The following is a 23,002-nucleotide window of genomic DNA, read 5'->3' on the forward strand; positions in this document are numbered from 1 at the left end:
GCCCCATGAAGGTGGAGCTGGACATGGAGGCGGGTCTGGTCGCTGGACCTTCTCCACTGGCTTGCTTGTGCACTCGCGCGAACTGCTTTTAAGTGGCGTCGGCGCTGGTCAGGGTGTGTGCCTCGTTGGGTTTTATGGCAGGGGGCGGGGGGAGGAGCGACCATTTGAGCGCAGTCTGCTGCTGCTGACGATGCAAATTCGTGAGCAGCTCTTTGCAGCGTTTTGAATATGTTACTGTGCCCGTCCGGCCAGTAAAAGAAATTGTTTTTGGGGAATATGGACTAACGAGGAGTCGACATCAAAGACAGAGAGAGGTAATCTCCAATCGAAGACTGTGTAATCCGCTTGAATCGAACCAAACCCACTTCCAATTGCTTTCAGTGTACGGCCCCACAAGGGAGTCGACTTTGTCTATTCAACTTCCGCCTAGTGCCCCGGCCAGTGCTTCTTCCTTCTTGGAGCTTCTATTCGTTTCTATTTTTAATAATTCAAGTTCGAGCTGTTTCTGGTCTGAGGCCTGGACACGCGCTGAGGCCGCACTTGTCCCATCGTAACTGTTTGAGAAATGTTGTGGAGAAATGACAAAGTGACCGGAAGATGATACTGTAATAAAAGAGGAGGCACGCAGCCAGAGCCGCCAACAGAACAGAAAAGAACAGAAAAGAACCATGCGGACGGCACTGTGTGGCTCCACTGCTCGCAGATGTCTGTGTGTTTGCCTATAGGAAATAGAAAACCAAGTACTGGAAATGAACATGAACAATGTTTGATATGCTCTATGAGTTGTTGTTGTTGCTGTTGTTGCTGTGGTTGGTTCTTTTTTTGGTGCCCATCCCCACTCCATTTTCCGTTGGCTATTTATTTACAAATGAACAATATTTATGGCCTCTTTCTGAAAGAGTTGTTGTGGGAGTCGTGTCGGTGGTCGGTGGTCGATGGTCTGTGGATTGTGCTGTGCCCACCCGCTGGGCGGTGGGGCCCCGACTTCCGTCACAGCCATGGCATAGAAACGATCTCTTCATACGAGTATTGTATATTTGTCTACATAATTTTGTGGTTTTATTTCTGGTTTATGTGTTTGGCATAATCAAAACTGATTAGGAGCTATGTACACCCTTTTGTTGGGGCACCGCAATCGCAAATAGATTTGTCCAGCCAATAATTATAATTTTTCTAATTTGCAAACAATTATGGAACCCCAAAAGCGCTCATCCAATCATGCACTAAAAGTGTGAAGAGCAGAACATTTAGAGGTGTATTTTTGGCCAAGTTTTATGGATAGAATCGAGGCAGCAATGTGTCCATAAATATTCAACTTTAGGGATCTATACATTCTTATAAGTTCCCCGATAATCTCGCCTAGCCCTGAGGTGGAGCATGGGCGATTTATCGCGGAATAAGTAGCCACAATCCAAGCCGAACCCCTTCATTTCGAGAGCCCCATACCATAATTAGAGATGTCATGGGAACAATTTATGAGGAGCAATTGGAGACGCTGCAACTGGAACACTAAACGGCGGCACTTAAGCGATCATAACTTTGTCCATGATAAATCGAACTGGAAACGCCTCCAGTCCATGCAAAGCATCTTCTCTTGGCAAGAGCAATCAGAACGGAGGAGCGCTAAGAGGCCCAGAAGCTGATGCTGAGGCTGAGGCCGAGGCTGAGGACCCCGACCAAACTATAGAACTTTAAGGCAGCTGCTGCTGCTGCCGTTGAAAGGCAGCAGACCGCTGAATGAATTGGGCTGTCGTTGTCTTGGCAATCAGCGCTACCGGGCATAGAAAGTTAACACACCCCGAAACCGGCTTCGGCTTCGGTTTCAGCCAGTTGAAGTTCCAGTTGTCGTTGTCGTTGCCTCTGCCTCAAGAAACTTGCCAGGACGGACTGCGGCGGATGTGTGTGAAAGACAAGAGCGCAGCAGCTTCTAAGCGTTTTGGCCGTCCCCTTCGCTTTGGCACTGCCTTTTGGCCCAAAGTGTGGAGAGACAGAGACAGAGAGTGAGAGCGCAGCCAACTTGAAATTGCCGCAATTGCGTGTCGACCACAATCTTAACCAGCGGGAACTTGCAACCGGCTGGGACTTGTGCTGGCTGGGAATAGGGACTGGCTCTGGCTCTGGCGCTGGCACTAGGGAGGGGTGTTGGCCCATCTCTTCTCGGTTCCTGTCTGTTTCCTTTTTGTTTTTAATGAATAAGTTGGAACACCTGCTCGTCTCTTGTTGAGATCTCTTCTGTCCGTGTGTGTCGGCCTGTCTGTCTGTCCTTCGGTGTGTGTCTTCTGCTCCTTCTGCAAACTCCGGTTGTGTGCTGCTCAAGTGTGACGTCGCATATGTGTTCTATCTCTGCATCATGTTGAACCATTGTTGATACCCTGCCAGGAGCGGGGCGTGTGGGAATACCGGAGTGGTTGGACCCGAAGGAGGGCCCTTTACCGCCCTTTTAGGTAGAAGTTTTCCCGGAACTGCCACTAGAAACCTCTACCATTTCCCACTAATAACGGAGTGCGCTCAGAGTCTTCTGAGAAGCATCGGACTTCTATTGCATTCGATATATCCCCACCTAACAGGCGTTTTCCGCTTTTAATGGATTCCCTGGAAGGCAAATAGAGCTCAAGCTCAAGCCTTAGCCAGGGGGCCGGGCAGGGGCCTAAGTCAATAAATAACCTGTTTGAATATCATTTCGCATACACCTGAGCCAACGCAGGGCTTATAATCTTCATTCATTAAATCGGGCACACCTGAACGGCAGACGAGATCCGCTCGAGTGTCCCTGACATTGGGTAGAGCCCGGGGCTGCTGGCTGCTGGCTGGGTGCTTTGGGCTCTGTTCTGCGGCGAGTCAATGCCACGACAAGTGGCCATTCAAGTTGCAAAATTAAAACCAATTTCCCTGGCACTCTGGACTCCCGACTGCGGCCTGCCGTATCACTTCCTCATCAACAGAGAAGCAGAGTAGCAGAAAGAGGAATGGGGGGAGTGAGTGCTCATGATGGGGCCAGTCATGGGCTGGAACAATGCGAACGAGGCCCAAGAGCACAACGAGATAATTGTAATAAAGAAATACGTAGCATAATTGATGCCCGAGGAGGGAGGGAGGGCGGGGGGGAGGCGGCCTGCCCCCACAGACACTCGAGAGGAGGGCCGAGCCTCCTTCAATGCACCATCCATCGATATCATCCGGCCGCCCTCAAACGGAATGCTTGAATGTAAATCGAATTTCCCAGCCGGGTGTGTGGCGTGTGTGTGGGTGGTGTGTGGGGGGGTGTGGGGGGGTGTGCGTGGGGCTAAAAGTAATTTCGATTGCAATTCTTTCATTGCCAGTGGGTGCAGTGCAGTGGTAAGTGAATTTCATATGAAGGTGACTCGGCTCTGACTCGATTTACGGGTAGCATATATGGCATTACATAAGATTCAATTTGGCAAAGCTCATGCAGCGCGTGGAATGGGCAGCGGGGAGGGGGAGAGCGGAAGAGGAAGTGTGCGTCTCCCCCCAGAGACAATTAAAGAGGCGTGCAGTTAATTTAATGTCGGAAATCAAAGCACTTTTACTCGGGCACTCTCCACGACAATTACATGGCACGACAGTGCACCCGTCGCCGCCCCCCCCCCCCCCGCCCCGCCCCTCTTCGGGCTACTTTGCGGCAAATGATTTTCTTTTTCTTGCATTCTGGTGTGTGTTTTTTTCTTCTTCTGCAAGCTCCTTTTTGCTGCCACTGCAGACATTTTTAATAAGTTGCCTGGCAGCCGTTGCACGTCTCTCTTCGGCAACAACACAGCCACTGGTGCTGCTGCTGCCAAGTTGAAAATGAAATTCGTGGCACGAATAGATTTCCAAAACATATATGAAGAGCCAAAGAGGAAGCGGACACAGAGGAAGAGCCAGAGTGGAGTACAAGGCACGTCGAGTATGACAGAAATTCGAAAATGAAGCAATTCACTTGTATATTTGATACCATCCGGCGGCCATGGACAGTTGTCAACGATCTGCAAATGGGAACAGGAGGGACTAGCATCGTGGGGCGGACCACTGGCGGTGCGGTTATTAAGTGGTTTCCCCCACGGCTCCGATAATTGGCAGAGCATATTTGTGGCATTCCCCACGAATTCCCCGGCGCTAATGAGCTGCAAAGAGACTGCAATTACAGCGCGTTTGTCCGACGATTCGTGGACATTAATGCCGGAGACCTCTATATATTTTAATCCCCCCAGAGACCTCCTTCGAGGGAAAACAATTCCCAGAAAATGTAACACAAAGTGATTTTCCACCTCGGCGTATCCAAAGTTCCAGCCACTACCGTGTTTGTGCCTCACTATTTAGTGACTATTAAATTTGAGGGCTTCTGAGAAATTATTTTGTCACTGCCAGAAACCCTTCCAGCCGAGGCCATTTGGAGGCCCAAAAACTTGTTGAAACTTTGGCAGCGAGGCGCAAGAAACCAATAAAGAAAAGGCGGAAAACTAAGGCACAGAAAAGTGCCACGAAAAGCGGGGGGGAAAAGCCAGGCCATAGACCTACCTAGCGGCAGTATGGCCTTAATGGCTCGATGCTGGAGTCCCAAAGGATGGCACAAATAATGGAAGTGGAGCGCTAATACTACGTGCAAAATGGTTTTAGGCTTCGGCTGCCGCTGCACATTGCGTATACGTGCCGTGGAGTCTCCTGCCAGGAGCCAGGGAGCCGGGGAGCCGGGGATCCTGTAGCTTATGCAATGCAATTTCCATTTACATAAATTTTGATGTTGTCTCTGGCAATGGGTGTGTCTCGGCGTGTGTGTCGGGGTGTGTGTCGCAGCCCAAAAATTAAACAACGCAAGTTTTGGGCTAGAAAAGTTTCACCTCGCTGTTGTCTTTTATGTCAATTTGCTGGGAAATTACCTTTTGTGTTAACAGTGGCAGTGGCAGTGGCAGTGCCGCTCGCGGAGGCAAACATTAAAAGTAATTCAAACGCTGTGCGACAACGGCAGCCGCCGACTTTGTGTAGGACAACAATAAATGCTTATTTAACTAATTCTGCAGCATGTATGCAAATATTTACAATGCAACAGCTGCATAATGAGCGTGGGCTGTGCGGGGAAGGACACTCTCCGGGAGCGTACCCCTCCGGTGGTGCTCGGGGGGGTGGCGCAGCAAGTGCAAATGGGGATGTCTGCCATTAGAGCTTTTTGTTTAGTTTTTAGCCGCCTCCCAGGCACCCCTCCCCCCCCCCCCCCCCCCCCCTGTGGCAGCCGCAAAACCGCGTGTCTGTGTCTGCTTGGGTGGGTGCTGGTGGCGGTGCTGTATCCTTTCAGGTGTCAGACACTTAAGTGCTTTGCTTTTATGGACAATTTTGAGCTGATTAATTATCAGCTTTGGCTTAATGCCCAATTAACCCGTGTTTGCTGGCCGATCAAGGACTGCCAGGACGCCTTTGACATTTCATTTTATTAGCGGGTGAGAAATTTCACACCTCAATCATGTCCAGACCCCAAAGGAAGCGTTAAAAATGTGCCACAAGACCCTTTCCCACCTCTGATTAAACGATACGTTTTCCACCGTCAAACATCAAGGATTCCTAAAAAGATATCAACAAGGGTCTCGTGGCTCGGTGGAAACCCTGTCGTGTTATCGATTATATACAAGAGCAATGCTTCCAGGATACACACAGTCGCTGGGCTTATGCCGGGACTCCTCTTAAGCTCTCCTCGGGACGACTGCTGCAGAGTGCAAGCCATGTAGCGCCTTTGTAAGTGACTGAAGCTTATTAAATGCCTCCGCTGGACACATTTAATTAACAGACACGAACAACTTATAATTACCACTCGCACACACACACATACATGCCAGTCCACTCCACTCCACTCCACTCCAGTGGGTGCTGCAGAAACGAGGTAATTGTTTCTGTTTTCGTGCAGCTTCTGGACTCCGGCGAATCCAGCGAATGACCCAAAGGATTGGCCGACTGACTGCTCGTTGCGTGTTGGATATCCTCGTAAATATTCTGCAGGCTCGCATATTAATTACCACAACATGCGAGAACGGCGCTAAGGACAAGAGCTGCAGAGTGTGAAAATGCTGCGAAATCTCTCGAAGGAATCAGAGAAGTTTCACTCTTGGCACTCTTTTTCTGTTCTCCATCTTTTAAGCCCCATTAAAGCCCTCGTTCCAAGGCCACTAATCAAGGGAACTATTTATGGACAGGACACTGGGTAGCCAGGTCAAGGCCGGTCCCTTTCGGACTGCCAAAAATAACACAGAACGGAACTATGCCCAGAGCGGGGAAAAGTTTGAGCCATGAGGCCATGAGGCGGCGTTAGAAAATTTCCAAATAAATGTCGGATGGAAGGCAAACAAAAATAATATATTTATTAAAAATTGCTCCCCCATGCCTGAGTGGTGGCCGGTATTATTTATTGTCCAGTCCTGATGTGTGGAAATGCCAGCCAGCGTCCGGAGGAATGCCTTTGTTCGAGGTGGAGAAAACTATGCGGTTCCCATTCCACAGCCCATTGCGGAGAGTCGAGAGTCCAGCGTCCAGCGTCCAGAGGGGCTTCTTCGAATAGTTGCTGCGGTTTAAGTTTAATTAAAAGCACTCCCCACTGCACCCCCTCCCACTGCCCACTGCCCACTCGCGGGGCAAACTTTGGTGTTTGTTTTAATAATTTTAATTAAAAAGAAACTGTTCGATTTGGCGGAGAGTGGCGCTCGGCAAATAAGCACATAATAAGCAAATAAGCAGCCGGCCAAAAGCTGTCAAACGCCAAACGGACCGCAATCGAGTTGTTGGCCAAGTGGCCGATTCGCGGCTCATTGCCATGCAGGCGGCGTTCGAGAGTCCTGCGCTCTTTGGCCTGATTGCTGGCTGGTGGATATCCAAATCGAAACTAATTAAAAACCGCACGCACTTCTCTCCACACGTGGGGTCCGGCCCGGACGCATGGCTAATGAAGCGTTCGCGTTGATTATAAAAAGGAAACTTTGTTGGCGACGAGGTTTAGGCCAGGGCCAGTGCTGGCCAATTAGCATTCTGCGGCTGCGGTGGGCTGCTTTGTATCCCTGGTTGCTCTGATTAGATGTTTCGTTAGTCGTATTTATTTATTAACCGTCTATAAATCAAAAATCCCCCGTGCTCGAAGAGCCAGTTGGGGCTTCCAGTGGAAGTGGGATACTCTCCTCCTCTTGTGGCCCGACAAACTGGGGCTCGTTGACGCAGATGCCCACCAGGTGGGAGTCGCTGACGAAGCGAACCTGCAGCACGCGTCCACAGTCGCTGGCCCGCGACTCCATGGCCGGTGCCCCAAAGTCCCAGACGCTCATCTTGGCGTCCCGGCTGCCCACGGCGAGGCGACAGTTGTCCCTGTCGAAGGCCATCGAGGTAATGGCAGCCGTGTGCTGGCGAAAGATACACACCACGAGCTTGGAGTTCATGTTCCGCAAGATGATTTGGCCCTCGGCGACACCCGCGACCATGTAGGAGCCGCACGTGGTGAAGGCCAGGGCAGTGATCGACTTGCTGTTGAAGTCGATGATGTCCGTGGTATAGCGGTCCCTGGCGGGGTCCCATATGCGGATCTTGCTGGAAGCCGATCCAGAGACCACGTATTTCATTTTCGGATGGAATATGCAGACCGTCAGCTCTTGCTCCTGGAACACTCTCTTCGTGCAAACGATCTTCTCTCCGTCCGCCCTCCAGATGGACGCGTAGCCAATGTCCTCGACGGTGGCATATGAACAGGCGTACGAGATGAAGGCGATGCCTCGAATGAAGCTGGGGGTTTGCCTGCAGAAGGCCAAACAGCTGCCGGACTGTACGTTCCACATGCGCATGTCCAAGGCCGTCGAGCACGTCAGGAGTTGCGACCCGTCGGTCGAGAACGATCCGAGGTAGACGGCTCCCTGGTGACCGCTGAGGGTGGTCGTCTCGCCGTGGGTCCAGTCCGCGTTTGCGCCGCTCACATGGAGCTTCAGCCGAAGGACGTGCACCGAGCAGTCTGCCTTGGCCACGGCCAGCAGGCTGGTCTCCTCCGAGAGGCTGGCGCAGAGTGCATCCCCCCCCACATAGAGCCCGCTCGCGGCCACGAAGGTCGCCTTGAGCGACTCCTCGCCTGTCGAGCCTGTGGAGCCTGTCGAGCCTGTTGCCTGTGTTGTCTCGATTGATTTCAAATAAGAAGTTGAGCTCTTTTCTCGGTTGTTCTTCGGTTTACTTACGTTTTCTTCCTTCGGCTGTTTGAACATCTCGCTTTCCGACATCTCGTTGCTTTTCCTTGGAGTTGTGCTGAAAAATCTACTAAAATTACTGAATGTGACACGTCACGCTCCTCAATTAGACAGCTCCAGGGATGCAAGCCCTCAGCGTTGCTCTGAAGTGGATGTCGATGATTAATATCGAACTTACCCTTATCGAGAGATCCCTGGAATCGAGAGTCTCCCTCGGTGGTGACATTTTGAATGACTGCAAACCGAAAGCCGCCTCCCTCCCTGGCAAAAGTGGAGACAACAACAGCATCGAGCATAACATCAAACATTGGACAAATGTCGCGTGTTCAATTGTGCAGACGCCTCCTCGCCTCCTCGGACTCCGCGCTCGTCCGCCTGCCGTCCCCAGGCGCTGATGCTGCTCTCTGCCCTCCCATCCTCGCACTGACAGTGTTTATTTTATTGATGTCCCTGCTCCGGTGGCCCGAGGCAGCACGAGGCAGCCGCGACGAAGCCATCAACGGGACTAGCGGGGACCTAGCCTTGTTTTACGACCATCGAAGCGGCCATAATTGTGCATTCACATTCACATTCACCATTCAGAGGACCATTCAGAGGCACAGCCAAAGCCCCACTGTCGGATGGTCTCCCCCTCTCCTCCTCAGTCCCCATTGGGGGCTGCTTGCAGCTACGTAATTTGCAAGTGATTTATGGGACTTTATGCATCAAGGCGGCGGAGGGGGCGGAGTGGGTGGAGGGGGCGGAGGAGCAGGGCCTGCCACTCTGTCGAGTACGATTTCCATTTGGCGCTCGCTCTTCCGAACACTTGATTAGCGTCGATGATTGAACGGTTATTGGTAAATTGAAAGTTGTGTTCCTTGATCCCGGGCCGATTTCGAGGGAATCGAGGGCATCGAGGGTGTGCCGATTGCACATTTCGGGACGGGAGCACAGCTGTTTTTAAGAGATTTTCGTGCGGAATAGAATGGTATTTTTCTGTATTTTGGATCCAGTGCGCAAGGGCGCCAGCGCCAAGCTGGTATTTTACAACACTGCCTGAACAGCTGTAAAGAAAAACCCAAGTCTTTCTGTTTTGCCATCAATTTTGTTTCCAGCTGGAAATGGGGTCCATGACTAGCACGCGCTGGCCTCTGGTCAGTGTTTACCTCTGGGCTTGATATCAGTTTGATTTATTAGCCACTGCCAGGCACAGACGAGACCGCCGCCAGCGCCAAAGAATAATTTGTGTAACCCCAAAAAAGAGAAGGACAGAAACACACCCAAATGACAGCTAAAAAAAATATTATAAATATAAATATATATGTATGTATGTATGTATTTCCAGAACCCACATATGCAATCTTGTGCAATTTCCGCACTCCAAAGGAACAACGAAGCCACCGACACGGACACGGACACGGACAACCGACCCGTATCCCTCCTCCCGCCAGCTGTCAGCGCGAACAGTTGCAAACAGACATGAAGATTATGGTACGTTGGGGGATTTTTGGGGCAGCAAACTGCCGTTACATTGTATGTAGTTGCACACAACTGCAAATATACTCGTGCACACACGCTATGGAGAGCACTTCGAGATGCTCACGTTTTTCGCTTGTTTGCTGGAAAAACAAATTTGGTAATTCTGTTTCCAGCAGACACTGGAAATTATTTTCTTTTGGTTATGAAAAGTTTCCCAGCTTCTGGGAGAACTCCTCTAGCTCTAAGAATAACTATCCATTTGCCACACACTTAAACCCATTCGAGATGCGAGCATTTGTCACTTTGTGTAAGAAATCAGCCTCGAATAACACAAATTGAATTTGCATTTGCCGAAAATCAGCTTGGGGGGACTTTTGTTAAGCTTGCTTTTAGGCCTTGACAAATTGAATTTCAATTGTCGCCGCCGAAAGGCTTCCTTGAACCGTATCTCTAATTAGAATTGTTTTTGCTTCCCATTTCAGGTCATTCCCCGCTCGGGTCATAGCTCGAAACAACTTGATGTCTCAAAAAGTCCTTAAGCCTGTCAACTGGAGGCGCGATTTCCAGCGATTGCCAGTCCTGTTCTTGTATTTGATTCTGGCGACTGTTGTTGTGGGCGACGCGTCTAGGCTGTTTGGAAAATCGCAAATTTATGTTAATTTTATCGTAAATGATGAGCACAGAGAGGAAATTAAATGAAATAAAATGTGAAGCTTCTCAGGGAAAATACTCAAAATTATTTTAGGATATTTCTGTGCTCCCTGGGGCTTCTTTTTATCCACCGAGAAGAGTCCAAGTACATGCTTGGCTTTTAAATAAATCAAACGCAATGCACAGGAGGTTAGCTCTACGACCACGTAAAATCTTTTGGCAAATCACAAAAAATCCAAAGAGCTGCCATTCAAATCCACTTAACAAAAGGACCTGCCACTGACCCACAGGACCCACAGAACAGAAGGCAGACACAGGGCCAGGGCACAAGGCGGCAGGAACATGGTAATAAGATTTCCACTACATTTCTGTACATTCAACTAGCATTTTTCATGCTATTTGCAGCTGAGTTTCATCTCATTCGATTCCACATTTCATTTGATAAACGCAGGATTTGATAGATGTTCCCGGCGGGCGAATGTGACGCATCTTCCATTTTCCTATTTTCTTTTTATACCCTTTTTATGCGCCCGGAAAAGTTTGCTTGTCCGCCTGGTGTCGGTTTGTCTAAATTTCACTATCACTATCTCTCGGTGTCTGTCTGTTTATTTATTTTTCAATAAAATGCCAGCTCCGGCTCCGGCTCCAGCTCCAACTCGGCTCCCATCTTATTCCTCCGCTGCACTGTACGGGTGAACTCCTCTCCAGGAATTGAATTGAATTAAATTGAACAAAGTTTGCGAGCTGCAGCGCCCCGATAAGGTGGGGCTCGCTCTCGCCTCTCGCCCAGGGGCCAGGGGGGCACTGCATATACCCGTAAATGGTTCAATATCCACGACTTTTCCTCCATTTATTACACAAAATATTACGCTATTGGTGATCTTGGAAGTGGCTATAAATTGCGGGGAATTAAGCGGATTATTAGACACTTTATTAAGGATCTCAACTGATTTTTAATTAGCAGAATACAAACATTTGAGATTCACTTTCGGTGGTTTCGGGGCTTCAAGCTATTGGTTACAAATAACATCTTTAGATATATTCAGAAGTCTCTTCGTTTCTATTCGTCTTCCTCTGGCTCCAGCTCCGACTCCTCAGCCTCCATTTCCACAAAGCACTGGAACAAGTCTTCTTCGGACTCCGCGCTCGCCTCGCGCTTATCCACGCAGATTGCCATCAAGTGGGAGTCGCTGACGAACTTCACCTCGAAGATGGGTCCGCACTCGCTGGCTCGCGTGCCCACTAGCATGTCCTCTGTGGCAGAGGGCCGGCCCGCGACCGTGGTCCGCACGAGGAGCTCAAAGTCCCACACGCTCATCTGCGTGTCCATGCTCCCCACCGCCAAACGGCCGTTGTTCGGGGAGAAGCCAATCGAGGTGATTGCTCCCGAATGGTGGGTCAGGCGGCGCAGCAGAACCTGACTCTTCAAGTTCCAGACAATGAGCAGACCGTCGGTGGCACCTGCGACCAAGTAGTAGCCGCAGATCGAGAAGGCCAAGGCGGTGATGGGGGTTTTGTGGCCCAGAAAGGTGCGCACCGCAGTGGTGCCGATGGACATGTTCCACATGCGGACCATGCCGTCAGTAGAGCCAGTGACCAGGTAGGTTATCTTCGGGTGAAATGCGCAGGCCGTCAGGGGATGCGAGTAGTAGTTTTTGTCCACGTAACGCAGCTCGTTGCTGGAGCCCGAATCGGCTATCATCCAGATGAAGGCATAGCCCAGTTCATCGATGGTGGTGAAGAAGAGGCCATGGGCCTCAAACAAAATTCGGCTGACGTGGCTGTGGGTGTTCGCATAGATCCCCGTGCATTTCTGGGAGTTAAGATTCCACTGCCGCAGCACCAGATCCGGCGCCCAGGTCACTAAGTGCTGCCGGTCGTCGGAAAAGGCGCCGTGGGTGGCCGGCACTTCGTGCCCGACGAGGTTGAACCCGCCGTCAGCGATCCAGTCAGCGTCCGCTCCGTTCGAATTGAGCTTCAGCCCGAACACGTGGATTAGGTTGTCCGCCTTGCCAACGGCCATCAGGCTGACGGACTCCGAGATTAAAACGCAGAGCACCACTTCTTCGACGTGGTGATCGCTCGCGGCCACAAAGGTCGACAATTGCTGTGCCTCCGTGGGAGTCTCGTCCGGCCTGCTGCCTCCGGACACCTCCACACGCTGGGGAGCGTAAGTGGGCTCGCTTCGATGGCTGGCACTGATGCCGCTTGCGGCCTGCATGGCGGCACAATGGAGTGAATATAGGAATTTGAGGTATTTTCTAGGTTTCATTGCATTCTACTTACTTTTTCTTTGGCCTCGGGTCTTGGGTGTATGTCGGACATCTTCTGCATTAAATAGAATTATTTGTACAATTATCAAGCTTAACACGCCACGCGTTCCTCAACTCACACTTGCAAAAGGCCGCTGCCAGGGTTGACACCCGCTCGCATCTCCCCCAGTGTGTCCACAGGGCCTATTTATCGCCCTGTTTATCGATGTTGGGACTTTTAAGACACATATGTAAGTGTGTCTTAAGCACTAAACTAGAATAATTATGAATTTTCCCATTAACTGAACAGATTAGGATTCCCCTTTCCCTGTACCTGCCCCTGCCCCTGCCACCGTTTAAGAATCTCACACCGAAATGCGGCAAATTTGTGACTTAATAAGCGACTCGGTTGCGGCGAGCCAACAAAACATGCAAGGAGCCCGTCGAGCACACAGTTTCTTTTCAGCTCGGAAATGTGTTTGCTCTTTTCGGTTGAATCTCTCTTCTGCTTCTGCTTCTCCTTCGTCCTTGTCAGTGCCAATGCCAGGAGCTTCCTGTTCCTCATTTGGCAAACACACAATTACCTGAGCGTGGTTGGGCCAGGATTTGCATTGCACTTGAATTATTTCCGTTTGCAGTGTTTTCCCTTCCTGGTGGTGCCTGGTACCTGGTGCCTGGTGCCTGCAGAGACCTGGCGGGGCAGTACCCACCGCACACATATGCATAATTTCATGCTCACTGCCGCTACGTGGCGCTCATTTGTGTAGTTTTCCTTAAACGCTGCCATACTTTCGTTTCCGTTCCCACTGTATATCACCGTCTGGGAGAGGATACGTGCACGGCGAGAATATGCAGTCCTTGGCTGAGGCGGCGCTTTGTATGCAGATTACCTGCATTTCGGGCTGGGGATTGAGGTCTCTAATGAGACTTGAGGCACAGTCGTGGGCCCGCCTCCCCCCAAGAAGGGCGCAGAAAAAACCGCATAAAGCATAGGAAGTCGTGCGATATGGGGCTCGGATCCGGATCGGGGTCTTGCCTCGGGCTGCCCCAAACATACACATCATGCGTATGGCGGATGGCGGATGCTAAGTTTATACGCAATGAAGAGTGAAAAGCAATAAGCTCTGTTAAGTTGTGCATAAAAGGAAAATGGCCCAGGACTCCCCTGAATAGGGGTCGCAGGGGGCATTGGAGCACAATATGTTTATTGAATTGTCGCCAGCAGATATCCGGCAAGCAGAAGGGAAAACGAGAAACTTTTGCAATAGCTATCGTGTTGAAAAAGGGAACTGGAGACAGGACAACTCTTGATTATGGAAACATCAAAGGAAAGTACCCTCTAAAAATGGGAGGAGAGGTAAGAAAATACAGCAGAATATTTATTTTTTGTTTTTTTTACATTATTTCAGTATTTATATCGAATACAGACTTCAAAAGCACAGTATCGTACATCGGCATCCATTTTAATTACTTTGGGTTGTGTGTACACTGGTTATCCAGTGCATCTCTGATAAAAATCAGAAGGAACACGTATTCGTTTTATGAAAAATACATTGTCTCTGCGAATCATGGGAGATCTCTACGAAAAAGATATGATCACCTGCCCGTACAACCGGGAGCATGTGATGCTGCGCAAAAAGTATCAGCAGCACATTTTGAAATGCCGTGAGATCTACAAAGACAAGGTGGAGCTTCTTGAGTGTCCCTTCAACAAGGGGCACCTGGTACCAGAGTTGGAGTTCCACCAACATTTAAAATCCTGTGATGATCGCAAAATAATTGTGCAACATCTAAACAGCGAGGAACCGGATGTGCGCCCCGACACAAGACATGAGAAAATTGAAGCCGACGAGAACTGGGACGATGATCGGGTGGAGGACTACAATCCGCAGGTGTATTGCGCTCAGGCAAATATCATACGCGAACCGCGCGGCCTGTTCCCGGCCCAGCGCAAGGCATTCTTCAAGGAGGAGGAACGTCGTCGACGCGGCGATGCTGAACAGCCGGGCACGTCCAATTCCCCGGCTGAAAATCGTCCAACTCCGCACCACCACAAGGAGCGTCTGCATTCGAAACGCTCTTCGAAATAAATGAAGTATTTTTTTGTATACTCAACACCAACACCATGTGCATATTTTATTTAAAAATTAAATATACTCGTACATATATTTTACTGTTTAACGTTCGTCGGTGGTTGAAGGCAGTCCATTTTAGATCGGCGGCGGATCGGAGATGGACAGCACCGTCGCGGGGCTAATATGCATCTTAAAAGGTGGAGCAACCCATCATCAAAGTTCGCTTCTGCCTTCCCAAAGTCCTAATGGGTCCTAGTGGGAGACTTTGCCCAAGGTATCAAAGGTCGCAAAGCCGTAGACGTCGCTTACGTGTACTTCTTAATCAAATAGATATTGCGATACAGGCTGAGCCTGGTGACTTTAAACCGAAGTACCTAGCATAAAAACGAGGGCCCAGCTTTTTTAGTAATTCTTAGCATCCACCATCCCTAATGGGACTGACATTTCTGTTGTCTCATCCATTTTTCCAGTCTCAAGTGCCGGCATTCCCATTCCGGGACTCTTTCTGATTGCAACCCATAGAAATAACGAGGTGTGCACGTGCACCCATCCGCCGACCATTCCACTCGTCCATTCATTCATTCATTCATTCATACAGAGATAGAGATGCACTTTTTACGGCCCTCTCACCCGGGGCTATGCTGTCTCCGTGGCCGTGTCCGTTTATGCAAGTGTTAAATAAAGTATCTCCAGGCCATTGTAGTTTATGCCTAGCCTAGTCAGAGTCGCTGACATTTATTGCTTGTTTTAGGGCGGACCAGGAAGGGCCCAGAAACACCATTTGTTACGGGCTGGGACACATAAAACAAGAGCACAAACAGTTTATAGTTGTTAGCCATATAAATGGCGGGGTGGTAATATGTCTGCTTGTCAGCAAAGGTGGCTGGCATGATACTGGAGCGTAGAATCGCCGGCAGCTGGCAGTGGCATCATAGCGATGCTCTTATCCCATACAGAATCCGGGGGACAGTTGAAAGTTCAAAATAAAGTATCTGCAAAACAGCTGAGCAAAAAGTAGTGCTGGAAAGCGAGTCGAAGGAACCTGTGCTGGAAAACGATTCAAGGGAAGCTATGTGGGAAATCAGGCCTCTTTCATTTCATGTGCGACGTTGTAAGTCGTTCTGGGAAAATAAAAATCACATTTTCAATAATCTGAACGTAAGAAATTATCGTATTCCCCGTAAAAGTGTTTCTAAGCTCTTTGCCGTCTTGCAGGTAATGGCTCCCCGCAGAAGTGCACGTATTTTGGCGGCCAACCAGGCGTCCCCTGCCGCCCAGCCCTTGGCCCGACGCGCTGCGTTCCTCCGCGCAGTGGAGGCCATATCCGCTCCCAGGCGCCGCAGGACCACCACCACTGCCAGCCGTCGCCGTACAATCCAGATCGCTGCCAACGAGCCGCCCGCTGAGGACCCTCCCGTTGTCAACCGCCGCGAGATTAACCGCGTCCGCGTCAACGCCGTAGTGTATTTGAATGGTGTCTGGCACCCCACAACCCGTGAGAACCTCGAGTACTTCGAGATGTTATTCCAACAGCGTGCCGATCTTGAAATGGCGGAGGCTATGACCGCTGGCCGTGGACCTGCGGCGCCAGAAAATGTAATGGACAATGAATTAGGCGTACGCCGCCTCCGCAGTTAGATGGCGAACATGACGAGCAATCCGACGGAGGGGTGCACAGTGGAGTTAGTGGACGACTGTATCTACGACTGGAAGGCCGTGATTCTCGGGCCCTCGGACACGCCCTACGAGGGCGGCCACTTTGAACTACGCCTTCACTTTCCGCACGCGTACCCGTCTCAACCACCGGCTATACTGTTCCGTACAAGAGTGTACCACTGTAATATTAACCACCAAAATATCTGCGTGGATATTCTGCACTCGGCTTGGTCGCCCGCCCTGACCGTGGAGAAGATACTTTTGTCCATTCGGTCGCTGCTGTCGGACCCCAACCCCGATAGCCCCATGAACTGCGCCGCTGCCGCGCTGTACAAGACGAACCGCGAGGAGCACGACCGCATGGCACGGGAGTGGACCGCCCGCTACGCCCAGCCAGTGGACTCAACGTCTGAATAATCCCAAGCATCTCATCCACGGATACACAGCGTTTTCCAAATTCTTTGAGAACCTTTGTTGGTATCTGTAACTAAACACACATGAACATGGGCTACATGATAACATATGCATACAATTATTTTTTGACTAAAATAAAGGCCTAGGCCATGATCACTGAGAATCTAATTGTGTCAATCGCTGCTGGCGGACCCCAATCCCAAGGCTATTGAGTAGCCGCCCGTTCCGGCCTGCTAGTTCCATTTAGAATATGGATACATATGTACATGGAACGTAGTGGAACACATGAAACCGCAGAGACATGTCCAATAGAAACACACACAAACACGTGTATGGCTGTTCGGCACTAATTCCCCACTGAGCGTTCGTCCAGCAGCAACTACCATCATTATTTTCCACTTTTTGTTGCTATTCAAATGTTGATTTAAAACTTTATTTTTCAAGCAAGATGTGTTTCAGTACAGCCAGCCACGATTTGAATTTGTGCTATGTGCCCGCCCTCCGTATCGCATCGTTCCCTTTACAGGCGCAAAACTTTTGCAAATAAAGCAGTTTATTGTGCCAGTGGGATTTATAATCCACACAAGAGTTATAAGTGCTCCCACACACCTTGCCCGATGCCCGACGCCCTATCCCCGCTTCCAATCCCAGAGAAATCACTTAAAAAAGAACGAGAGAAGAAATAAAGAGTTCCGGAGACCTCTGGTCCTGTCCTCGTCCTCGTCCATGGGCCAAGGCGCAGCATTTCAAATTAAAAGCATTCGCCGCGTTTTATTGCTGTGCCTGCAATTTTTCTCCTTTTATTCTGGCCCTGCCGCCCTCCTCTTGTTGGACATACAAATTTTTATGTCCATTTGGCTTTATTTCACACTTTCTTGTTTATTATTGCTGGGGCTCCGACTCAAAGCACACAGAACGAGAAAAATGTAAGTATTTGACCTTTTTCCCTTGCTTCCGTCGTGCCCCGTGCTCCGAGCATCGTGTCCGTGTCCTCCACCATCCTCAAATAATGTTGTTGCCATTGATTTATGCAAAGAAAGATTCACTCCAGGCCAGACCCTGTCCCTTATTCGCCTTAAATGCTAACTTAATTGTTCTGCCCGTGTCCAAAAAAGGGCTTTTCCCTGAAAGTGTCTTAGAAAAAATCTCTGCATTCCCCTGGAGCAGTTAATTTGGCGCAAAATGATTAGCGACTCGAATTTGGGGAAAAAGCCATTTGCCATGGGCCTCCCAATGTTCACGGAAGTAGAACTTTGAAGAGTCTGCTAAAATTGAGTGCAAATTGGGAGCAAATAGAACCAAAGGCAATTAGAAACACATTTTTGCGTTTTAAACAAACAAACGAAGCTAAAATCAACTGAAATTCCGAGCATCCAGGCTGTACTTCTTGTGTAGCTCCATGCAGTCCACTTTGCGGACAATCCTATGGGCCGCAGGCCCGACGTGGTACAGTACCACCATTCCCCCCGTGGAGGCGTCACAGAGGGTTGCCTGGCAGAGCGACTGGAGGGCCAGATCGAAGGCCTCCTCGTCAGTCAGGTCGAAGCGGTACATCGGGTCGAGGATGCCCAGTGCGTTGCTCGCTCCGCTGCCCACGGAAAATCTCTTCCCACTGATGTTCACCCCGTCAGAGTCCACGTAGACCAGGGACGGACCCTTCGGAGAATAGCCAGCCAGCAGCATGCCCATGTTCAGGCCCGTTGCGCGGTGCATCTCCGACACGTGGCAGATCATCTTGGCGGCAGCGTCAACGGACATTGGCCTCTTGTAGCGCAGCTCATGCAGGCGGCTCTCGCGGGCCAGGACCCTATACCAGTACGTGCAGTCGGCCGACCCGCCAGCCAGAGTCCCCACAATCTGACTGCTGACCGGCACGATCTTGTCCATTGTCTGGGTGGTCACGTTTATGCCACTCGATGACCGCGAGTCCGCGCAGAGGACAATCCCGCCCTGGTACACAAACCCCAGGGCGGTGGTTCCGTGATCAATCTTCAAACTGGCATTCGTCAAGTCTGGTGTGCCAGGGACTGGAGCCATCAGTCGGTACGGGTTGTTGAAGTTGCTGGTGATCTCTTGAAAGTCATGCTCGCTTATCTGCCTCATGGAATTTGACCAGTTGGTAGTTTTCAGAAAGGCTTTGAGGCCGCATAGCTCCTCCAATGACATTTCTCGACCGTGCAAAAAATATATGTTCTCGGATTTTATGGGTATGTATTTTCTGTTGGATACAAAAATGTTAATAAAATGAAAAGGTGTGACTTTCTCGTAAAAGATACTTACTTATGTGAAACAATGTGTTTGGGATACATACATCGGTTTTGATACATTTTGAGACAGTAAAATAGTTTCCATTAAAGCCTTCCTTGGATCTGCCTCAAAGAAACACTTAAGGAGAATATAAAGTGCTGCTTGGAATTTCATGAAGTATTTTTAAGTAATTCTAAACGCAAGTATTACAAATGTACTGCTCCAAGGAGAAAACTCAGCTGCAATATGTTGTACATATTTTCACATTCACCTGAGCGGAATCTAATAAAATATATGCAAGCAATTTTGTATTTACAATACTCGTTTACTCGTGTTAAATTTCAGCTTACTTCTTCGTTTTATGCATATAAATTTTCATTTTTAGTCTGCATTTTTTGGCATGCCATGGGTCTTATGGGACTCCAAAACAGGGCCAAGAAGCGGGAGCACCGAAAATTGAATATCAAATAACCCCGAGCAATAAACAGAATTACAATGTGTAATGTGGGATGTGGATTGGGGGATGAGGGGGGAATTACAATGTGTAAATTGTTTATGATATTAATATCCGTTTGTTTGTGCAATCATTTAAAAAGGATTACGCGATTAGCATCCGACTGCGGTAATTGATAAGCGTTTATGGAAAGGCGGAAATTATCATCTGTATTAATTTCGTTCCTTCGAAACAGTAGTGGCTGTCGCACCGCAAAAGATAGCCCCATTTGGGGGCTAAAGTGCGAAAATCAAAGCCACAGATGGGCGAAGACCCTTCAACTCCGAGTGTCCCGGGCCTTCGTTTATGGGCCAATATGTTGAGGTAATCAATTTTAATGTTCCCTCGACCCAAGCTTCTATATACACCATTTCTATGGCACCATTGAAATGTGTGCGGCCTGTCAAAGGTTAAAGCGTTTTGTTGTATTGCCAAATTTGCTTTTGACCAGCGCTGAAGGCGTTCCGAAGGGGGAACCACATTGTCAATCAGCAAATTCCTTCCCCTCTCGCTCGCTCTCTCTATCTCTCTCTCTCTCTCTCTCTCTACCTCTCGGGGCTATTTGGCAATGTCGGAATGGCAAACACTTGGACAGCACGTCGCCTGTTTGGTCTTTGCGTTTGGGTTTGGGTTTACCAGCAGGACAGCAGGACTTCACCACCACCTTGCTCCGCAATATGGCCAAAATTTATGCATTGCAGTTGACTTATTAGGGTCTGGCTACCGCCCCGTCCCTGTACCTCTTCCTGTCCCTGTCCCTGTACATATATGTATGTATCTCCCTCACCGGAGGGAGCTCTTCTATTTGTGCTGTTGATTCGCTTTGATTTGGCCGGGATGCCCCAGAGCTGGCATAACTGTGCGTCACAGTTGCGCTTTGCATTCGGCTTGGGTTCCCCTTGGGCAATGTGTTCTCCTTAATAGTTGCTAATTATGTTTAATTATTCATTTGTGATTTTGTAGGGGCCAGATTTGCCCTCAAAGCACGCATCTTCCTATAGTGTGGAGCATTAACAAGACATCTGGAAGGATTCCGACAGCATACGGTCTGAATTCCTTTCTGTAATTACAATATTATTTAACCCAGCCATAGACAGTGTCTCATTTCTGTTCGGTACCTCCAAAAAGTCATCCATATATTGACCGGTCTCACAGCTTCACAGTCGTCTTGATTCCTCGGCTAGGAGGCACTGATTAGCTGCCAACCTGAGAAAATAATTATAAATTAGTTTGGGAATAACTAGATATGAAGAAAACTCACCATTTTACTTAATATTCTCAGACAAACAAAGGCAAACGTTAAGCATTACATTTTCCTGTTACTGAATATATGTTTCCAGCTAAAGATAACACTAAGCAGCGGAGATGAGGCAGCATTGCTACTCAAGAAAGCCGCAGAGTATGCGGCAACAATTCATCCTTGAAGTGGGGCTTTTAATCAAGACCAACGCACATACCACCATGAGCACAAAGACGTCTGTACATGCCTGCATCCACACCTCGTCGCTGCTCCACCGAGATAGAGACAACACAATCACATGCGTGGCTGCAATTTCCGCAGCATATTTACAGGCAGCAATGTCGCCAAGGCTCCTCCGGTGATATACGGGCGTAGCATACGGTCATAGTAGCATAGTAGCAATTCGCAGGCTGTAAATTTTGACTTTCAATGCTGTGCAGAAGGGAATTTGACATTTACTAATTGCCAGATTATGCCAGAGACGCAAGCGAATCGAATCTCCTAGAGCGGAGGGATTAAATGAATGTAATCAAAGCCCCCGAGGACTAGAACTTTATTTGAGGCAGAGAATCCCCCCTGTACTAGGTTCAGGTATGTTCATTACAGGCACATTCAAACGAAATGGGTTAAGCTGTACTTGGCTCTGAGGGGGAGCTCGACTAACTTCGATTTCCGTGCAGATAAAGATTGCATTGCCGAGGCTGTCATCGACGGGATTAATTAATCAACGTTATGTCTGTCAATCGAGGTCTGTTCTAGCCATCTCGTGTCTTTCCCGTTCCAGTCCCATTCCTGTCGTTCGATGGCATTTGCTTTCCTGCCTTGGAGAATATCACTTTCGCAAATTGAAGTTGCTTTTTTCTCTCATTCTCAGACACACACACTGGCACAGTGGCTCACCGGCTCACTGGCTCACGTGGCTTCTGCTGCTGTTGTTTCTGTTGCAGTTGGATGTGGCATGCTTCATGGCAACTCATGCATATTCATTGTTTACAAGCACACTGCCACACGACCAGACAACAATCTCTCAAAAACTGCACCTGATTTCTTTCACATTCCCCTTCTCTTTCTCTTTCTCTTTCCCTGCCTCAATTAGACCCGGCTTTTCCTACTTTTGTTTGCTATCCCTATACCTACACCCATGCCGATTCGCATATATCTTTGGTCCGGTCCCAGGCTGCTATGAATCTTTGAAATGCAATGACCATTAGGAGTCCATTCTATTGTATCACTCGTCATACGCTTGCCATTTATGTAATTTGTGGCCATTAACCAACAGGCATTTTGTGGGTGAAGTGCAACCGAAGGACGGAAGCCAAAATTGGTATCAAAATACACAGGCACCACTTGCAATGACAGGTTGCAAGAAAGGAGGATTTACTTGAGGTGGAATTCCCCATAAATATCAAGAAAATAAGTACTTCCCAGCTGTGGATTCAAGCTATCCTTAAGCTCTCCTTGGGCCCCATCGCAATTCCTATTTTAAATGTATCTGCTGTTTGACGGCACATACCCGAAGGTATCTGTTGGATTACCCGCTTTTATTGCCAATTACCAGATGGAGAGACATTTGCATATCCAGATGAGCACTTCGGATCCAAACACAACCTGTAACCCAATTTCTGCTTCTGTTTCTGTTTTCAATTTATTATTTTATTTATTTGCCTGGACAACCATAAATTCCTTGTCGCAGAGCGAATAACAATCATAATCTTCGATATAATTTCCACTTTATGGCTGTCTTGCGGTAGGAAGATAAAAATTCACACATTGATATGTATGTTTTTATGGATGCAAAAGATACAAGTAATACAAGTAAACACATAAACAATAGGCAGCAACATCAAAGAGCAATTCCAATGTAAAATTCTTAAGACACCAGGACACATGCTGGCCATTTCCAACTCCTGTCTCCCCATACGACTGTGCATTGAGTTCTTCAATAGACAAAGGAAGAACGAATACGTATTACATAATTTGACAAAATCCATAAACCATAAATTCTTGGCAAAGCCAGCACTAAAAGAGCCTGCTCCTCCCAGAGATTGTCGCCGCCCGAAGGAAAACTGTCTCGTAATCGTCGGCAATAAAAAGAAGCCCAAAAGCAGCAGGCCCATAAAATAATATCGGAATCAGTACGTCTCATCCGAGTAGTTGGAAGGAAACATTGGCGTGGCCGTCTGTCCACATAAAAATCACATAAACCCATAAATCGTCATCAGGCCGCAACAATCACGACTATTAGGTTAAATCAACCCAAAGACACAAACCGAAATCAACATGAAATATATTTAGTGCTCACTTTCAGGCATTTATCATGCCAT

General features: G+C 48.8%; 5 protein-coding genes and 2 long non-coding RNA genes across 10 annotated transcripts; 4 read left to right on the plus strand and 3 right to left on the minus strand.

The window, feature by feature from the left end:
- The first annotated feature begins 105 nt into the window (after nt 1-105).
- LOC117184207 (uncharacterized) lies at nt 106-754 on the plus strand. Its single transcript, XR_004469475.1, has 2 exons — nt 106-314; nt 382-754. It is a non-coding gene; the product is annotated as an uncharacterized lncRNA (long non-coding RNA).
- Nucleotides 755-7,044: 6,290 nt separating this feature from the next.
- On the minus strand, nt 7,045-8,520 carry LOC6903221 (uncharacterized WD repeat-containing protein alr3466-like). 2 transcript variants are annotated; one of them, XM_002132886.3, is made up of 3 exons: nt 8,371-8,520; nt 8,184-8,259; nt 7,045-8,114 (listed from the first exon to the last, which is right to left on the minus strand). In XM_002132886.3, exons 2-3 carry the CDS (start codon nt 8,223-8,225, stop codon nt 7,089-7,091), a joined length of 1,068 nt encoding a protein of 355 aa, XP_002132922.3. In that variant the 5' UTR covers nt 8,226-8,259; nt 8,371-8,520; the 3' UTR covers nt 7,045-7,088. The 2 variants fall into 2 exon arrangements, with proteins under 2 accessions (XP_002132922.3, XP_033236651.1); XM_033380760.1 differs by having other exon boundaries at nt 8,184-8,250; nt 8,371-8,507.
- Nucleotides 8,521-8,570: 50 nt separating this feature from the next.
- LOC26532245 (uncharacterized) lies at nt 8,571-10,868 on the plus strand. Of its 2 annotated transcripts, none has more exons than XR_004469472.1 (4): nt 8,571-9,418; nt 9,517-9,662; nt 10,133-10,646; nt 10,707-10,868. It is a non-coding gene; the product is annotated as an uncharacterized lncRNA (long non-coding RNA). The 2 variants fall into 2 exon arrangements; XR_004469473.1 differs by having other exon boundaries at nt 8,572-9,028.
- A 342-nt stretch (nt 10,869-11,210) lies between these two features.
- Nucleotides 11,211-12,791, minus strand: LOC6903222 (transcription initiation factor TFIID subunit 5-like). The gene is made up of 3 exons (XM_015180924.2): nt 12,694-12,791; nt 12,588-12,629; nt 11,211-12,516 (listed from the first exon to the last, which is right to left on the minus strand). Exons 2-3 carry the CDS (start codon nt 12,624-12,626, stop codon nt 11,362-11,364), a joined length of 1,194 nt encoding a protein of 397 aa, XP_015036410.2. The 5' UTR covers nt 12,627-12,629; nt 12,694-12,791; the 3' UTR covers nt 11,211-11,361.
- Nucleotides 12,792-13,751: 960 nt separating this feature from the next.
- Nucleotides 13,752-14,679, plus strand: LOC6903223 (gametocyte-specific factor 1 homolog). Its single transcript, XM_002132888.3, has 2 exons — nt 13,752-13,910; nt 13,981-14,679. Exon 2 carries the CDS (start codon nt 14,095-14,097, stop codon nt 14,641-14,643), a length of 549 nt encoding a protein of 182 aa, XP_002132924.3. The 5' UTR covers nt 13,752-13,910; nt 13,981-14,094; the 3' UTR covers nt 14,644-14,679.
- A 944-nt stretch (nt 14,680-15,623) lies between these two features.
- On the plus strand, nt 15,624-16,861 carry LOC6903224 (ubiquitin-conjugating enzyme E2 D2-like). Of its 2 annotated transcripts, none has more exons than XM_002132889.3 (2): nt 15,624-15,786; nt 15,844-16,861. In XM_002132889.3, the coding sequence occupies exon 2, from the start codon at nt 16,267-16,269 to the stop codon at nt 16,699-16,701; it is 435 nt and encodes a 144-aa protein (XP_002132925.3). In that variant the 5' UTR covers nt 15,624-15,786; nt 15,844-16,266; the 3' UTR covers nt 16,702-16,861. The 2 variants fall into 2 exon arrangements, with proteins under 2 accessions (XP_002132925.3, XP_033236655.1); XM_033380764.1 differs by having other exon boundaries at nt 15,633-15,786; nt 15,844-16,424.
- A 1,141-nt stretch (nt 16,862-18,002) lies between these two features.
- Nucleotides 18,003-18,916, minus strand: Prosbeta5R2 (Proteasome beta5 subunit-related 2). Its single transcript, XM_033380762.1, has one exon. It carries the CDS (start codon nt 18,862-18,864, stop codon nt 18,052-18,054), a length of 813 nt encoding a protein of 270 aa, XP_033236653.1. The 5' UTR covers nt 18,865-18,916; the 3' UTR covers nt 18,003-18,051.
- Between the last annotated feature and the right edge of the window lie 4,086 nt (nt 18,917-23,002).

Source organism: Drosophila pseudoobscura, chromosome 4 (genome assembly GCF_009870125.1).
Source record: "Drosophila pseudoobscura strain MV-25-SWS-2005 chromosome 4, UCI_Dpse_MV25, whole genome shotgun sequence".
NCBI lineage: Eukaryota > Metazoa > Arthropoda > Insecta > Diptera > Drosophilidae > Drosophila > Drosophila pseudoobscura.

Bases quoted from the DNA above. Each gene is read 5' to 3' on its own strand.
- LOC6903221 (XM_002132886.3), bottom strand. From the start codon at position 8,225: ATGTCGGAAAGCGAGATGTTCAAACAGCCGAAGGAAGAAAAC. The intron at 8,115-8,183 runs GTAAGTAAACCG...GAGACAACACAG, and splicing joins AACAGCCGAAGGAAGAAAAC to GCAACAGGCTCGACAGGCTC.
- LOC6903222 (XM_015180924.2), bottom strand. From the start codon at position 12,626: ATGTCCGACATACACCCAAGACCCGAGGCCAAAGAAAAA. The intron at 12,517-12,587 runs GTAAGTAGAATG...GCCGCCATGCAG, and splicing joins GACCCGAGGCCAAAGAAAAA to GCCGCAAGCGGCATCAGTGC.
- LOC6903223 (XM_002132888.3), top strand. From the start codon at position 14,095: ATGAAAAATACATTGTCTCTGCGAATCATGGGAGATCTCTACGAAAAA.
- LOC6903224 (XM_033380764.1), top strand. From the start codon at position 15,700: ATGTGGGAAATCAGGCCTCTTTCATTTCATGTGCGACGTTGTAAGTCG. The intron at 15,787-15,843 runs GTAAGAAATTAT...GCCGTCTTGCAG, and splicing joins ACATTTTCAATAATCTGAAC to GTAATGGCTCCCCGCAGAAG.
- Prosbeta5R2 (XM_033380762.1), bottom strand. From the start codon at position 18,864: ATGTCATTGGAGGAGCTATGCGGCCTCAAAGCCTTTCTGAAAACTACC.